Source organism: Pollachius pollachius, assembly GCF_949987615.1.
Source record: "Pollachius pollachius genome assembly, chromosome: 1".
NCBI classification, from domain to species: domain Eukaryota; kingdom Metazoa; phylum Chordata; class Actinopteri; order Gadiformes; family Gadidae; genus Pollachius; species Pollachius pollachius.
Window position 1 is genome coordinate 8,639,728 of NC_136934.1, and position 17,214 is coordinate 8,656,941.

The following is a 17,214-nucleotide window of genomic DNA, read 5'->3' on the forward strand; positions in this document are numbered from 1 at the left end:
AAACTTTGGAAATTAGGTCCCTACGTGTTGTAGTCCGGTATTACAATGAAACAAATGGCTGATTGATGAATAGTGCAATTTTATGCGATAAATACAATGACATCTCCCAGAATAAAGGTTAAACATCGGAATGATAATATTCCAGAACAGAGCAGAATGTTAAATACAGAGCAGAATGGTAAATACAGCAAGGTATATGCAGGGAGCCCAGGTACGGTTTGGAAGATAAAGTTGTACAAGTTCTGAAGACAGTATACTGATATTTTAGCGAAATCGGTTCTTCTAAAAGTATATTACTGTAAAAGGCGTTATGGTTGACAAGGGTTATAGTAAATAATGCAAACTGAGCAGTGACATTCTGAAACCTTCGAATTTGTAAGCAGCTGTACCATCCATTTGTATGCTTCATCATCCTTTTTTAGTTTAGTTAGGGCTAAAATAACGTTTCTCATCCCATTTATAACATTGAAAAATTACAAATGTACAATATTAGAAAATAAAATAATTTTATATATTACCCTCAAATATTTTAACTTTACTCCATAACCGTCAAATAACTGCAAAACTAAACCAACAATTGAATTGGGGGTCAACATTTTCAGCAAATATAAAACATAACTTCAGGAATAGTGTTGATTGCACCAAAGTATTAGAAGTAGTAACATTTTTGCTTTCACCCAACAAACATTTTATATAGAAAATGATTCCCATCGTTAAGTCTGCATTGTCAGTTGATGCAACTCAAATGTTAAACAAGCCATTCAATATGGAAACACGCACACAGCATCTTCAAATAATATATATTACAATCTGTTCACTTTCAGTAGAAACACATCGAATCCATTTAAATCCTTTAGTCCTTTTACAACACATTTTTCTTATCCATAAGGCTTTTTTTTCCCCCATACACATCTGCAATCAAATTCATCCAAGACACATACATAAAAAGGAAAAAGAAAAAAGACTAGACCTAATTAACCCAAGACAATATACTTGGGCCAAGCTTAAGAAATTAAAGACAGTATTTTATAACACAAGGGCCTTTACAAAAATAACTGATGTATGTCCCGGTTAAGATCCCGTGAGAAAAGTCCGGTTTGACAACCGCTGTAAATCAAGGTGAGAGAAGTCATTCCTACCCATGCACAGAGGTACAGTGGAAGAACAGTTTATTGCGGATTCAATTGTTGATGGCCATTCTGAGACAGCAGTGACGCGAATACTGAACACTTGTCTACGCTGTAACTGTTTGTAACACTATGAGGCTTAAGACCGGAAAAATCTCACACAGCCCTTGGGAAAAACTGAGCATTGGTAAATTCCTTTAATGGCAAATAAATATCACAAGAGTCCAATAAAGACTGACGAATAAAGCTATGGGAAGATGACAAATTATTTCACGCGTGCACCTGAGTGCCCGCGAGAGAATGCCAAATGTTGGCAGAAAATGTTTAAGAAAAACCAAAAATAAACAAGGAAAATAAAACTTTATTTCAGGCTTGTGAGGTTTAAAATGTAACTTGCCCTTTTGGATAAACCTCAACTGACCCTCTGCCCTTACTGAGTCAACTCCCTGCGTTATGACAGCTGGGCCTGCTCCTCCTCCTCCTCCTCCTCCTGCCCCTGCTCCTCCTCCTCCTCTTCAGGGTTGTTGTTGCTCTCCGGTGGCTCCTCGTGGTCCAGGGAAGGCTGCGACCCCCCCAGTCGAGTCAGCTCCTCCTCCGTGGCGCTCCAGGAGCTCATGGACTCGTGCACCGTCACCGTGTGCTCCTCCATCTGCCTCTGGAGGCTGTCCATCTCCTGCCTGAGGGAACACAGCCGGGGGGTTAGTACGCGGCGTCCTCCCCTTGCATTGAGACGTTACACTCAGCAATGCTTTATCAATGGAGTCATTATTTAGTCATTTTAGGAGACGCTTCATCCAAAGGGATTAAAAGTGAGTTGGGATACAGGATTGATCTCAGCCACATTTTAGCGGAGAGGTGAACATCCTAACTACTACAAATGAGGGTGGTGGGGATTTAGACACAGCGAGAAAAGGCATGCACTTGCATTATGTTTGCGCCTCTTCATATCAAGGTTTAGCTGGCGGTGACGGCATGGCCGATGATACTCAACACATCACCAGAGGCAACTAAGGCGTTGACCTTAACAAACCCCAGTGGTGCCTCTTAACCATCCCTTTTCCCATGTGTGACATCCTCTCTCCTACTCCTATCAAAGTGGTTCCAGGGCGGCGGTCGTACTTGAGTTGCCGCAGACAGCTGTGGAGGTTGTTGAGGGGCTCCTTGTTGACCGAGGCGGAGGGCTTGAGCAGCTCGTCCAGCAGGGAGGCGGGGACCGGGCAGTCCGGGATCTTCACCGGCGTCACCGGATTGGATGGGTTCCCCTCTCCCTTCAGCTCCATGCGCTGCTGCTCCCGCAGACACGGCACAATCGCGTTAGAAATAAGGCCCATTATGTTGGGATACTGTTTTAACATGCATTTGTTTTACTGTTGAATCCTTTTGCAGACAGTTCATTTAGATATAGGTTCATTGAGAAGCAGGTAGGCATGTCGCTTAAGGAGGCCTAGGGGTAGATAGCGGACAGAGGGCATGCCAAATGCACTAACTACTAGACTATCTCGCCCCACCTGTTGAGAACACATTTATATCAACTGAAAAGGTTTCATGACTTTGCACCTTAACATGCGGGGTGACTCCCAAACACTGCTATAAAAGAGGCTTCATCACCAGAAGGAGGGGAGCAAATCCAACCAACAACTCTTTGAGCACCATATAATTATAAAACATATTATAAACCCACGCTGTCTGATCCAGGCTCTCACCTTCCTCAGGCGGCTCTGCTTGAGGTCCTGTTTGAGCTGCTGGTTCTGCAGCAGCACCGTCTTCATGCTGTTGCGCAGCTCTCCCACCTTGGCCTGCAGCATGAACTTGTCCTTCCGTGTGCCGCTGAGCTCCTCCTGCACCGACTCCAGTTCCACCTTGATGTTCTGAGATGAGGGAGAGAAGGTTAGAGGTGGGCTCCACCTACAGCTGGGCTGCTGGCTGAGCTGGAGGATGGTGGTGGTGGTGGTGGTTGGTGGGGCTCAAGGGGGTTTTGGTAGCGGGCTTTGGAAACCAACGGTGAAGTGGTGATTTGGGACTATACTGAACAAAGCCATTTCAGAATGTTCTGCCTTTTTGTTGGTTGTGTTTTTGAATGATTTTCTTTTTGCAGTGCTTTACAAACAAGCTCCTTGAATCAGTATTACCAAACACATGTTTGGTCAAAACTCAAACTACACAATCAACAATAACAAATACTAACTCCGACACATCCGGCTCCTTCTAAAACCCTTACTCGGCGGGAAAGTGGTGTGCGGCAGTCCAGGTTGCCACGGCTACTCATCCCGCTGGTGCAGCGGTGGATGTGGTGAGCAGGTTAGTGGTTGGACAGGCTGAGCGGTTACCTGCAGAGCCGCCTGGAGGTTGTCCAGCTCCCGGTGGTTACGCTGCTCCGACGCCTCCATCTGCTGCTTCTGGGACTCCAGCTCCCGCTGCCTCTGCTCCACCTCCCACCGCAGATCCTCCACCTGCCAGAGTTGAAGGAGTTTAATGTTCAAACTGTTTCAGCTGTATACCTGTTGACCAATCAAGAGCAAGTCAAATCTATTCATGAAAAACATTGGCAAAAACACATGTTGGCAATCGTAAAATATACACAAAGTACCTCTATACCAGATATATGATATAGATGTTTTATTTTGGATTTATTTTCTATTATAAATGCTGCTTCAAGCTCCAGAATACATATATACATAACATTAATGTATTTCCAAGATTTCTAAAAAATTATTACAAAACGTTTTGCGACTTCAATATTTTTGTGATGGTTTATGATTTGCTTGAAGGGCAATCATTTTCTAGACCACACGTTTGCACACCTAGTTTTAACGTGACAAACATGACGGGGTGATCAGGGTGCTCAAAGGACCCACTGGTGAAGGCTACCGTTTCACAGAAAGGGAACCCACCTCTTGCGTGGTGATGGGCTGCTTGTCCAGTTCCTCGTCCAGCTGTTTCTGGAGGATCTGCAGCTTGGAGTGAGCCTCGCTCAGCTCCTCCCGGAAGATGGACACCTCGCTGGAATGCTGCTCATCCTGAGCCCTGCAGGGGGGAGCAGAGCAACAAGGGAAGAGACGGATCAGCCCCTTAAAGCTCATGTACCATAGGACAAGAATGGGGCACCAATGGGAAGTGGGACGCCGTCTCCATATTAAGTTACTCAGACATTTTCAGCCAAAGCAAATTATTAAGCACAATATTTGATCAAGGCTAGTCAAGTGCACAATAGGAGAAGTATGGTAGAGTGATTCTCATTCAAGTGTAATCACAAAGAAGTACATGGAAATACATTTGATATTATGCTTATGTATTTTGGTGTTTGAAGCAGCATTTATAATACAAAAATGATCCAAAATGAAACGCCTGTGATCAGAAGGTTCCACATACTGCAGTTTCTGGGCTTCATTCTGAAGGGCTTGGACCAGTTCCTCTTTGGCCTGCAGGTCCTTCTTGATCTCACAGAGCTCCAGCATTGCTGCCCTGTAGTGCCGCCGGTTGTGGGCGGCCTCTGCCTTCGCTGCTGCCACCTAGAGCCAAGGACACCAGTTACAATGCTGTAGAACAGAACACGTAATAACCACACACTCCATAATGTCCGATGCGTCATCATGGCCACATCATGCAGCAGAAACCACCAGGAGCTGTGTCCTGACAACGGTCTGAATAACATTACTCGGTAATACATTTCAGCCCTGGTGGGTTCATACCTGTTCTTGGAGGTCCCTGACTCTGGCCTTCTCCTTCTCCAGTGCCTGCTGAAGAGTGTGGACCACCTGCTTCATCTGCTGGTCCTCCTCCTCTTTACGCTTCAACACGGCTTGAACCTGGGCAAAGAGATTCGTTGACGTGTGAACCAACAACAACCAAAAAACCTCTGGAGTGGAATACTCGTTGTACGGTGTCATATTAGAAAACGTTATTGTCCCTCCATGGTGAAAGAAAAACCTGTATAATGGGTCTCACTTTAAATGACGTGACATACAAAAATGAATGTATGTTAATATATGTTATGTTAGGTATGACTCCTCAACCTACCATTCAGTTAGTAACCGACATTTCAGTGGTTCCAACGTGAGAAAATAGGGGTCAGCTTAACTCAGGAGGTAGAGCAGGTTTAATTGTAACTGAAGGGTTGCTAGTTCGATACCCGGGCCCTCCTAGCAAAGTGTTGAGGTGTCCCCGAGCAAGACACCTTAACTGCTCCCGACAAGCTTGCATGGTTGACACCTCCATCGGTGTGTGAATATGTGTATGAAAAGGTTGCAAGTCGCTTTGCACAAGAGCGTCTGCTAAATGCCCTAAATGTAAATGAAGAGAACACAAATGTCCACCTGCAGGTTGAGCTGGACCAGATCCGCTTCCCTCTTAGCCAGGGCTGTCTCCAGGATGTTGGAATGCTCCCGCAGTGCATTGTGGGATTGTCCTAATCCGGCTAGTTTCCCTTTTTCGTGTTCAAGCTCCAGCACAAGCTTCTTGTTGGCATCCTCCAACTTCCGGATTCTCTTTTTGAAGCAGCGGGCCTCTTGAAGCTGGAGACAGCCGACATTTTACAATGTGTTAATAAAGAATCATGCATCTAAACGTGAAAATCACTAAGGAAAGAATACACAGGGAGGGTATAGGCCACCGTTTAAACTTATTTAAATCTCTAGACATAGGGCAATAACACTACAGCAGTGGTGATAAACATGACATCTAAAGCTCTGACACAAAAACCTTATGGGAGTGGGATTAATGGGATGGGATTAAATACACAACACAGGGCCATGTGCAGTATGACCAAGAGTTTGTGGGTCTAATCTGAACCAAAGATCATTTAAAACTTTGATTGCACACCTCATCCTCCAGCTCCATGACCTTCTCCTGGTACTCCTCCAGCTCTGTGGAGGTGAGGGTGATGATCTCCTGGAGCTCCTTCTCCAGCAAGGTCTTATTGTGGCTGACGGACTGCAGCTCCGCCTGCAGAGCTGCCATCTTCTCCTGGACGACAGACACACACACACACACACACACACACACACACACAATCAGCTCCACAGCTCTGCTTTGAGGAGACTGGATGTCCTTCATCTTCATGACCCAGAGTGGCGGGCGCCCCCGTACCTGTTGGGCCTGGTTGTTGGCCCCGTCCGAGACCTGGGCCTTGAGTTTGACCAGCTCTGCCTCGGCTGCCTCCTTTTCGGTCAGAGCCTCCTGCAGCCTCCTGCTCAGGATGCCCACAGCGTTCTCGTAGGCCTTGTGTTTGGCCTTCACCTCCTTCTGCGCACTGGTCAAATCCGTCCCCATTCGCTTCATGCGGACCTTCTGCTCGGAGATGGCTCTGTTTTGAAAGCAGAACACATGGTTTAATAACTGTGTTTTTTTTTTAATGACATGGTTATAAAACGCTCCCACATGATGGAACCCCATTGGGTCCATTTTGAGTTATTCAAGAAGCACCGGAACATGGCGGATGTGACTCACTTTTTGGCTTCCCTCTGCATTTGCTCCACCTGCTTCCTGAGCCCCTCGTTCTCCTCCGTCACAGCCGCGAGCTGGCTCTGGTCGAACTGGATAGACTGTGGGAGACAATCACAACCGAGTGCTACATCAAAACCTCACTAAAAATAAAAATGGCAGGTGGCCTGCTGCACAAGGCTGTTTAAATACAAAAAAGCTTGAAGCATGTCTCTGCAGCAAGGACCGCAACTGCTGGACGAACATATTTACACAGCTCAGGCTGTGTGTGAACTTGTATCTGTGTATTAGTGTGTGACGGTACATACGGTACCATGTGTGTACCTGGATCTGCTGGTCCATTGTGTCTCTTTCCGTCTGTGTACTAGCATGTGACTGTACGTACTAGGGCTGGGTATTGCCAGGTACCTCACAATTCAATTCAATTCGATTCTTTAGGTCTTGAATCGATTCTATTTGATATTGATCCAATTGCTTCGATATTGATTCAATAATACGTGCAGATGACAAAAATACCTAAATATTATTTAGAATTAACCATTTCATTGTGCTTTAACTAGCAAAAATTATATTTTTACCCAGCTCTAGTACGTACGGTACCATGTGTGTACCTGGATCTGCTGGTCCAGCTTGTCCCTCATCGTCTGTATACTAGTATGTGACTGTACGTACGGTACCATGTGTGTACCTGGATCTGCTGGTCCAGCTTGTCCCTCATCGTCTGTATACTAGTATGTGACTGTACGTACGGTACCATGTGTGTACCTGGATCTGCTGGTCCAGCGTGTCCCACATCGTCTGTGTACTAGTATGTGACTGTACGTACGGTACCATGTGTGTACCTGGATCTGCTGGTCCAGCTTGTCCCTCATCGTCTGTGTACTAGTATGTGACTGTACGTACGGTACCATGTGTGTACCTGGATCTGCTGGTCCAGCGTGTCCCTCTTCGTCTGTGTACTAGTATGTGACTGTACGTACGGTACCATGTGTGTACCTGGATCTGCTGGTCCAGCGTGTCCCTCTCCGTCTGCACGGCCTGCAGGTGGGCCTCCAGGCCGTTCATCTGCTCCTGGATGCGCTGCAGGTCCAGGCGGAGGCGCCCCTGCGCGGCCACCGCCGCCTGCGTCTCTCCCTGGGCGTCCAGCAGCGCCTGCTTCAGCTCCGACACCTCCGCCGCCAGGCGCTTCTTGGTGGAGCGCAGCTCCCCGATCAGCTGCTCCTTGGAGCCCGCGTCGCGCCGGTACGCCTCCACCATCACCTGGACGAGGTCATCCATAAACAGTCATCAAAGAAAGAGAAGCAGACATGGAAGAGGTTATTTTTAGTTAATTTTGGGAAATATGTGCTTGTTTTAATATTCAGTGGGCCGGACAGTGTGCGTCCTTCCCTTATAATGGAGAGAGGTATTGTAGATGTATACGTTACCTTTTGTTGTTGGAACTGCTCTTTCAATTTCTGGGCCTGTTTCTTTAAGGTGCCATTTTCCTTTTGTAGAGTTTCAATCTAGTGAACCAAAAACGGAGAGTTACTTAAAAAAAAGCTTAAGTCTCTATCGTTTATAGAGATAGACATTTTTATAATTATTCAAATAAAACAAATATGATCAATATTATCTCAATAATTTTATTTTCCAATTGGATTCCTTTCAAATATATACTGTATATTTTAAGAAGAACAATAAAAATCGGACTCTGAATCATGACTCCCACACTTCTCCCACGAGGCGCCCTCTCCTCACCTGGGCGGCCTTGACCTGGACCTCCTGCCTGAGCCGGTCCAGGACGTCCGAGGCCACCAGCACATCCTCCCCCAGCCGCTCGGCGTCCTCGTCCAGCTGGCTCTTGTCGGCGCGCGCCGCCTGCAGCGCCACCTCCAGGACGATCTTCTCGTTGTGGAGGAACTGCAGGCTGTCGTCCTTGGCGGCCGCGTCTGCCTGCAGCTCGGCCAGCTGGGCCTCCAGCTCCAGGTAGCGCGCCTCCAGCTGGTTGATGGACTGCTCCCGGTGGTGCAGGCTCTCCTGGGTGGTCGTCAGCTGCCGCATGAGCTCCAGGTGCTCCTGCTGCAGGGCACCCAGCTGCAGGTCCTTCTGGGTCAGGGTCATCCTCACCTGGGGAGGGAGGACTCGTGCGTTAGCAGCGGCGGCGTCGGCGGGCGAGGCTAGCCACTGGAGCTGTGGCAGTAGAAGACCGGGGCGGGATCGGTGTTGTGGCTAAGGGTGTTCCTGGTCCTAACCAAAGGCGAGGTTCCTGGTCCTAACCATAATCGATGGCTCGATTACGGATGTCCGTTACCATGCTTGAGAAAGATACCCAACACCTATATGTATCTATACGTACTTGCTATTAACCAATAGTAAAACGACAAACTATTGACCAATGACAAAACATGAAAAACAAAGCAACAATTAAATCGAAATAAAGCAAACCAATCTTTAATCCTTAAAAATCACAACATGATGCCCAATGTGCAACGCACACATCTGCTTTCACGATGGGCTGCGTCATTCGCACTCTTAAGCCCCCATAGGTTGGACCAGCCACCCAACAAACAACAGCAACACAAAATGCCTGTACAGCGACACCCTGGTATTCAACAGCGATGTACACTTGCAGCCTTGCTACCAAAATGCCGCATTCAAAAATTGCCTGTACATCATCTGTGAACGGCTGTTTGCATTTCGCTATAGCAACAGCAATGTTTGCTTTCTATAAAGGAGTGGTTCCACGCCCATGCGAGTTGCCAAGTGAGATAAGAGGCGGGTTACCTGCTGCAGCTCTCTCTCCAGAGCGCTGGCCGTGTTGGCCAGCCGGACCAGTTCCTCCCTCTCCTCCTCAAACTCCTCCAGTTTGTGCTGCAGGTCGTCCTCCACCATGCTCTTGGCGTCCTGGATCTGCTGGTAGGCCGACTCCTGGGTCAGCATGTCCACCTGCACAAAAGCCGAGCGACGCAAGGGACCGCACGGTTACAACTCTGGTTCTGGGCCATCTGGCGCATTAGGGGTCACTAGAAAAGCGATGCAGGACGTTTTTTTATCCTCTAAGGGATGTTTCAGCCACCAAGGGATGTTCATGATTTCTTGAACTTTGTATGAAGCCCCTTAAAAAAGGTCCTATGACATGCCACCATTGTGTGATTAAGCCGTTTTGAAAATCTGTCTCTTGTGACATCCCAAGTGGGCGACAGATTTTCAAAACGGCTAGTCGCACAATGGTGGCATGTCATGAGACCTTTAAGTGCTCACTTTTCTGAATGCAGGTTTATTCCACATAAGTCGTAGAGATTTAAAAAAAAAAAAAAAAAAAGGAAAAAAATGTGTCAAATGTTATCAGAAGTTGTGAAACGTTTTGGAACCAGAACCAACAACGCATCATTCATCCACCATCCGTTGGAATGGGGAGGACGCACCTCGATGCTCTGCAGCTGGACCGCAATGCGCTCCTTCTCCTTGATGGAGCGGTGCTGGGTTTCAGTCAGCTGGTGGGACAGGGTCACATTCTCCAGCTTCAAGTGCTCCACCACGCCAATCTGGGTCATCTTTCCCACCTGCAGCAGAACAGAACAACAACAAGTCTAACCTGTCATGGTCTGAACTCTTTGTTATGTATTGATGTACCATGGCCAGATACCAACTGCCGAATAATGCGGAACTGCGGAATTCAAATAAAGAGTGGCCTAATAGCAAAAGTTCTTCCTAACATTCCTTGTTTCACAGAACCACAACTTGTTAATTGTTGAGTGGACCAATGTCATATAAATGTTAATGGAAGTTAAGGAAGTTTACTTTGAAGTTGAGAGCATATTACGCCGGTGATAAATGATTAACATTGTTTGGATACACTCCTATAGGAAGATGGAGAGCTAAAACATCATCCATGTTAACTGGCAGAAGAGGGGCCTTGCGTGGACTTCCTGGCCATAAAGGACCGAGCAGAGCTTGGCGGCTGCCCACCTGCATGTTGGCCACCTCGCTCTGCAGCCGGACTCTGGCCTCCTGGGCCAGAGCCAGCTGCTGCTGGTACCACTGGCGGAGCTGCTGCAGGGAGTCGATCTCGGCCTGGGAGGTCTTAAGGCGGTTCTGCAGGGTGCCGCGCTCCAGCTGCACCTGCTGCAGCTGGCCCTGGAGGCCGCCCACCTGCTGGTGCAGCTCCTGGACTGTACGAGGACGACACAACGCAAGCAAGGGAGTTAATAGCAAAGGATCGAGCCAGGCACAGGTTGGACCACAAGAATGGTGTTGACTTCCCTTTGTGCACTGTGTGTTTAATACTTATGTGACAAACACGTTTTTAACACGACTTGAAATAAACATAAATATCATGAACATCATGAAAGCCAGGGATGAAGAAAGACACCAGCTGACAGATGGCCCACAGCCAGATGTGTACTTAATCCTTCTTAAAGAGATGTTGCAGAAGTAGCCCCTAGCCCCCCTGCTACCCCAACATACCAGTGGTGTCCCTGGAGGTGACCGTCTTCTGCATCTCCTCCACCTTCCCCATCAGCCTCTGGTACTGCTCCTCGGCCACCTGCAGGTCGGTGCCCAGCGAGGCCAGGCTGGCGTTCCTGCTCTCCAGGCTGCCCTGGAGCTCCACCATGGCCCTCTCCAGCTGGCCACAGCTCTGCCTCAGGGTGCCCACCTCGGAGGTCAGCGTGCTCTGCTTCTCCTGGCTGGCCTGGCCCTGTGCCGACTCGGCCCGCAGCTGGGCGTTCACCGTGGCCAGCTGGGCCTGGAGCTCCGTCTTCTCCTTGAGAGCCTGGAGGGTTGATCGATATGGCATTATTAAAGCATATATTATTCTATAGAATAATACACACAAACACACACTGACATTAAGGTACTTGGCAGAGGCTTTTAGCCAAAGTGAGGCTGAGGATAATCGAATACCTCTCAGATGAATTTAGATGCATTTCGTTTATGTCAAACTGATTCTCGGTTCTGGTTTTCCTTCCTGATTGATTGAAACTCAAACTCTATTATGATGACCGTAGTGGATACTACAGCGTTAAATGTGGGTCTCCACTAGGCATACAACGACTATAGATTTGGAAGGTATGATTATAGTCAGCGGGAAATTCCTGTTCCGGTACTCCTTATGGATGTATAAAATCACATGAGCATTGTTTAATAAGAACTTTAATTGTATTTTATTATTATAAGCTTGTTCCTTTAGAAATTGAATACAATCCCAAAGAATACAGCTCCCCTCCAACACATGCCACTCTCATGACAGGAAGCATGTGCCTCAACCGCACCAGCTTACAGGAAGCATGTGGCCCACCTTCACACACTAGTGAAAAGCTGTTTTTTTCCAGTCAGCAGGTGGCAATGTCCTATAATTGTCCACGCCGTGCAACCGTTGTTCATAGAAAAATAATGTACCATAATTCCTAGTTTTGGACAGTGAGAACAGAAACATTCGGTGTAGATGAGCCAAGTTACTAAAACATTGTTTTAGCAACAATGTTTTTCTGGATTATAGTGAAATAGGTTAACTGCTTCATCCCCAGTCCCCACAGTCCTCTTTCCCTCTTACCTGACTGGCCTCTGAGGACAAGGACTCCAGCTGGCCCTCCAACCTCATCTTTTCCTTCAGCACCTGCAGCATCTCATCATGGCCCATCACGGAGCTCTCCAGAGAAACACTGGGGAAGTAAGGATACACTTGGCATCACTGACTCACACGGTTCCCCTCATAGGTGTTATTATCCTGCTCATGGCTCCACTGGATGACCAGATAGGACTGAGTAAATTAGAAGACCCAACAGAGCAAGTTTGAATTATTTACCATTTAAAAATGTAGGGTGCTTTTATCCAAAGTGACAGAAGTGAATTGAGGTGGGCCTACGTGTCATTCATGAGTAGGTAGTGGTTAAGCGTCTTGCTCTAGAGTTGCCTACAGGTAGGGTGTGGACACTCGGGACCAAACCCAGTACCTTTCGGCCAAACACCCTTGCCACTAGAACATCCTGCATTATTGTATGTTGACCTAATATCCATCAGCCTTAAAAGTGTAATCCTATTCCCACACTTTAGCATAATACGTATACCAAATCCCGAAGGCAAACAGAAGCTTGGCTGGGGAACTGGCAGGGGCAGTCTTGAGCCAACAATCCTACAGTCAAAGGATTTTATGTTTGTTATGCTGTGCTCATGTAATGGGCTGCACGTCAAAATGGTTTTGCCGATGACTATGATGTTTCTATATTAATATATAATGGGCTACACTAAAAAACATTTATATATAAACTGTGTGTAGTCTACAGTATAAGTACCTTTCCTGTGCTGATTTTTTTACATGAAGGTTTAAAGTAAGGTACGCTCAGTCTTATTCACGTATCCGACCGTTAGCCCTGGTTGGTATAAAGTCAAAACAGAGTCATGCTGAACACACCGAGTTAGGGCTGCTCGATTATGGAAAAAAAAAAAAATCATAACCACGATTATTTTGGTCAATAATAAAATCATGATTACATGATGGATATATTCAGCATTTCTCTCCAGAAAAACACTTTGTAACTGCAAACTTTGAAATTTCCCCTTAAAAGAAATACACAAAAATCAAAAATTCAAATAGAAAATGTTCAAATCGAAAGTAATGTACAAATATTTATCCAGCTGTTCCAGGCAAAGAAGGGGTCGGGTGCGGCATGGGGCTACCTGCTGGAGAAGCTGTCCCTGCGGCTGCGCGGCTCCGCCGGGCCCTCCCTCTCCTGCTCCAGCTCCAGGAGGTGGTGCTGTTCGTCGCTGGCCGCCTGCAGCACCTCCTTCAGGGAGGGGTACTGCCCCACGGCCTCGGCGGCGATCTCCCGGCCCTGCACCGTGTACGGCGCCCGGTACCGCTCGCCCACCGCCGCCGCCAGCGTGGCGTAGACCCCCCGGGCGGACACGCTGCTGTAGGTCGAGCTGTCGCTGTCGTTGCCATCCGTCCCGGGCCTGGTTCCCGACTCGCTGCCGTCGCACTCGAAGGCGCCGTCCCCCGGCTGCAGGAGGGAGCCCGGCTGGCCCTCCGCGGGGGGGGGCTCGGACACGCTGCTGAGCTCAGACAGGGTCGACACGGAGCTCATGGCGGAGTGGAGGGAGCCGTCTGCGGTCCTCGCAGGCTCTCCGCCGCCGCCGCCGCCGCCGCCGCCACCGCCGCCTCCGCCGCCTCCGCCGTCCTCAGGGGACTTGTAGTCAGCCAGGGAGTGGATCTTGCTGGAGTGGGGGGTCCTGGGCTTGCGTTCCCTGGCTGGCGGGATCCCCAGGCTGCCCAGTTTGGGCCCCCGGGGGACGGTGGTCCTCATGAAGGAGTACTCGGTCGTCATGGCCTGCGTGCTGGCCCGGGGCAGCGACTCAGGGTGCAGCATGACCTCCGTGTCCAGGGTGCTGGAGAGCCTGCTCCTTGTGCTGCTTCGGTGAGACTGGATGGAGGAAGTGAACCACAATTATGGGATGGATCTCAGCCATGCACGGGGCTCAACTCCGACGTCTGAGTCACTCAACTCCAACATCATTAAAAAGGCCTTTAGCTGAAATGAAAAATCGGGTTTACCACAACCACAACTTATTGGCTGTTGAAAGGTACCGTCAGAGCTCCCTGGGTGAGAAGATGGCGTGTGGGTTCGCTCCACTCACCCTGTCTTTGTGCCTCTGCACTCTGTACTGTTTGAGCTGCTCCTCAAGGCGCCGGCGGGCGTCCAGGCGTATCTTCTCCTCATTTTCCAACTCCAGCAATGGCTCCAGGTTGGCTACAGGGGAAGGGAGAGTTTGAATAACAAATCTCCAAGCAAATGCGGCCAGGTAACACGTTACACAATACAGAGTCTGTGGGATGCGTTTGTGTGTCGTGTTTATAGACTGCGATGCATGGCCTGTTTGATATGGTTAAATCATCATTTTGAGGGCTGGGATAATAGTTAATATAAGGGGTTAGCAGAAAAGCCAAGTAAAGTAAGTCACACTGCACAGCGAGCAAAAGCTCTGTATCAATTATTTAAAATTAGTAAAGATTGTTTTGATCTGCATTATTAATGCCACTTACCACACATCACATAAACTGAACCAATCAGAAACAATTTCACTGCGTAGTTTAGATGCTGTCCCTGTGGTTTGGTTTTAAAAATTGCGACTCTGAGCAAATGCAAAACAGACCATGGCAAACTAACATAGTTATATGTTAGTTTGGGATTATACCATGGGATTTTCCATGTAGTACAGACTCAGTGAGAGTCCTGAATACAAGCCAAATTAAAACAACCAAATAATAATTAAATTGTATGATAATTTAATTATTATTTCACCAAGAAAATAAAGAAACATGCCTTCTAATCCATAAAAACACCACAGAGACATGGATTAAAAAGAAATACACTAGTCCAATCATCACTCCAAACACACCAACACTGTATCAAGGAAGCAGAACGCCAAGGGAAGATGCATTCAAAAAACTAACGCAAACAACTAAAGTAGGGCGGGGGGGAGGAGAGTGAGGTGTGGGGGGGGGGGGGACGACGACGACTCACTGCACACCGGTGTTTATGCTTACACATTTCAGTTTCCTGCATAGGAATACTTATTCTGAGAGACAGCAGCGCATCCCCCTTGTGAGGCACACCCCCAGCGCTAGCGCCCTCAGACCTCCCTAGCATCATGTGGGGGAAAGCGGCCACACCTGCGGAGGCCTCTGAGATCAGGGGCTGCACGGGGGAGCTGGCGGTCTGGGGAGGGCCCCGCGGGGCCAGGGAGCCGTTGGCGTGCACGCTCTTCCCCGCAGAGCCCGGGCCCCCTGACTCTCCGTTGCCGTTGGTTACCACCACGCCGGGACTGAGCGCACCTGGAAGGAGGAGAGGAAAAGCGGCGATTTGGAAGTTAAGTCATCCGCCCGCTCTCGCCGTGACGCGGTTCATGTTTATTCTGACGCACGCAACACCGACGTAATTACATATGGGGCAAGATTAAGACGGGTGCCATGTTTCCTTTGTAAACTTGTTGGGGTGCGAGAGTATGCGTTCAATGGGGAGAGGAAAATCCCAATATTTGTTGAAATATTAGCATATTTCAAGGAAACATGCCTATATCTTAATCAAACATTCAACAAAATATGCACATCAGTCATCTATAGTAGATATGTTTATTTGTAATGAAACCATTAGAAGGTCCCACATCAAAACCACATACCTTTTAATTAGCTCTTACGAATATGATGTGGTCGACACTCACCATTCTGAAGTTCAGCTTCTGGGACTTTAGATGTGTCCAGCCCTTGCTGCTTGTCCTTCTGAGTATCATTTTCCATGTGATCAGTTTCATCCTTTTTGGATTTAAGGACTTCGCTGTAACTTCGGCCTTCAATTTCCATAGTTTCTGTTGTATTGTCCACTTTGTGTTTTATTTATGAATGTGTATGCGTCGGGTCCCCTGGGAAACGTCCTATTCCATATTCTGAAGAAGTAGGCCAGCAGTTGGCAACACCCCCATAAACTGTAGGCAAACAAGATATATTTTAAAAAAAAGCAATCACGTTGTAGTGTAAATCGAATCACTTACGTCTATAAAATCCAACACTGGTCGTAAAAACCGCATTCTCCCCGTAAACACGGTAACCTCGATGAGGGGAATGGCGCTGTTAAATACCAAGCAGACATGACTGACTTGTCTTCAAACTCGTCAAATCGGGAGAGCTACAAGAGGAAGCTGCCTCGCGTTGGAGCTAAGTGGATTGGGAGCAGGTAAATTTAGTCCGTCAAGGATGTCATTATGCCATTGGCCTCCTTTACGCTGTCACTTTTACGGAAGTGGCCTATACATGCGTCCATTATCTTATTAATTAACGCACATGGATTGCTTGAGGAAGCCCGTCACAGTCAGATTAGCGAGGCATACTCACGAGTAAAAGTGACAGCTCAACCGAGCCCCAATACAAGCATCAATACAAGCAGCTCTTCAGCTATTGGCATCGCGTCGTGCAGGAGTGGACACAATATACAGCAGACAGTGACGGGGGAGGGGAAACGTCGCTCTACTGCTGTCACTTTGCTGCTGGGGCCATTTAATTTGGGTTGTAACAGTATACGAAAGTTGAAAATGCGTAGACAGATAGTGTTTGGTAGGTTTACCAAGGTAACGAGAGGGTTACGCTAGATAGAACTGTTTACATTTAGAGATGATAGGCTAAAGGCTAGCTAAACATATATCTGCTCATCCAACGCAATTAATCTGTGATTTTAGTAAGACTCGTAAAGATTGGTTTAGAATACAATAACGCTGAGAGATGTGCGTGAGAATCACAAAATGACAATGTTTGGAAAATGTGGAAAGATAAATTAAATGCGAACCTTTCAACTGCTTCGCCTTCTCTACGTGGCTATCAGTCTCCTCCTTTTCTGTCACTCCGGCTGGAAACTCGGGATGCTGATGACGTTCCTACCCAGGAAACACTCTTTCACGGAAGATAATGTTTTCCTACTTAACGTTTTTTTAATTATATATGAATTATACATATTATATTATATTCAAAACATAATCCATTTACGTTAAATCCAACTATTTGCGATAGGACAATTAATTAAATGTTGAACATAGTATTCGCCTATCATATAGTAGCCAACTGAAATTGCTTGAAACCAAAATTAATGCATCCCTGCTCTCTTGTGGCGGAAAAGTAGAA

At 47.5% G+C, this 17,214-nt stretch overlaps 1 protein-coding gene across 3 annotated transcripts; it reads right to left on the bottom strand.

Annotated features, from left to right (window-relative positions):
- Nucleotides 1-73: 73 nt before the first annotated feature.
- On the bottom strand, nt 74-16,922 carry golga3 (golgin A3). 3 transcript variants are annotated; one of them, XM_079740838.1, is made up of 24 exons: nt 16,883-16,922; nt 15,768-16,028; nt 15,220-15,381; nt 14,184-14,296; nt 13,227-13,969; nt 12,103-12,211; nt 11,016-11,322; nt 10,518-10,720; nt 9,974-10,111; nt 9,333-9,494; nt 8,307-8,675; nt 7,994-8,071; nt 7,563-7,826; nt 6,573-6,667; nt 6,213-6,429; nt 5,946-6,089; nt 5,441-5,638; nt 4,817-4,933; nt 4,497-4,636; nt 4,019-4,151; nt 3,455-3,577; nt 2,831-2,995; nt 2,247-2,413; nt 74-1,804 (listed from the first exon to the last, which is right to left on the bottom strand). In XM_079740838.1, exons 2-24 carry the CDS (start codon nt 15,904-15,906, stop codon nt 1,579-1,581), a joined length of 4,512 nt encoding a protein of 1,503 aa, XP_079596964.1. In that variant the 5' UTR covers nt 15,907-16,028; nt 16,883-16,922; the 3' UTR covers nt 74-1,578. The 3 variants fall into 3 exon arrangements, with proteins under 3 accessions (XP_079596964.1, XP_079596962.1, XP_079596963.1); XM_079740836.1 differs by having other exon boundaries at nt 15,094-15,381; XM_079740837.1 differs by lacking the exon at nt 16,883-16,922 and adding an exon at nt 16,435-16,511 and having other exon boundaries at nt 15,094-15,381.
- Between the last annotated feature and the right edge of the window lie 292 nt (nt 16,923-17,214).

What these genes read in the sequence shown, in the direction of transcription:
- golga3 (XM_079740836.1), bottom strand. Translation starts at nt 15,906, where the DNA reads ATGGAAATTGAAGGCCGAAGTTACAGCGAAGTCCTTAAATCCAAAAAG. An exon ending in AGGGACAGCTTCTCCAGCAG is followed by an intron (nt 12,212 to 13,226) that starts GTAGCCCCATGC and finishes TTACTTCCCCAG; the next exon opens with TGTTTCTCTGGAGAGCTCCG. An exon ending in CCAACAACCAGGCCCAACAG is followed by an intron (nt 6,090 to 6,212) that starts GTACGGGGGCGC and finishes TCTGTCGTCCAG; the next exon opens with GAGAAGATGGCAGCTCTGCA.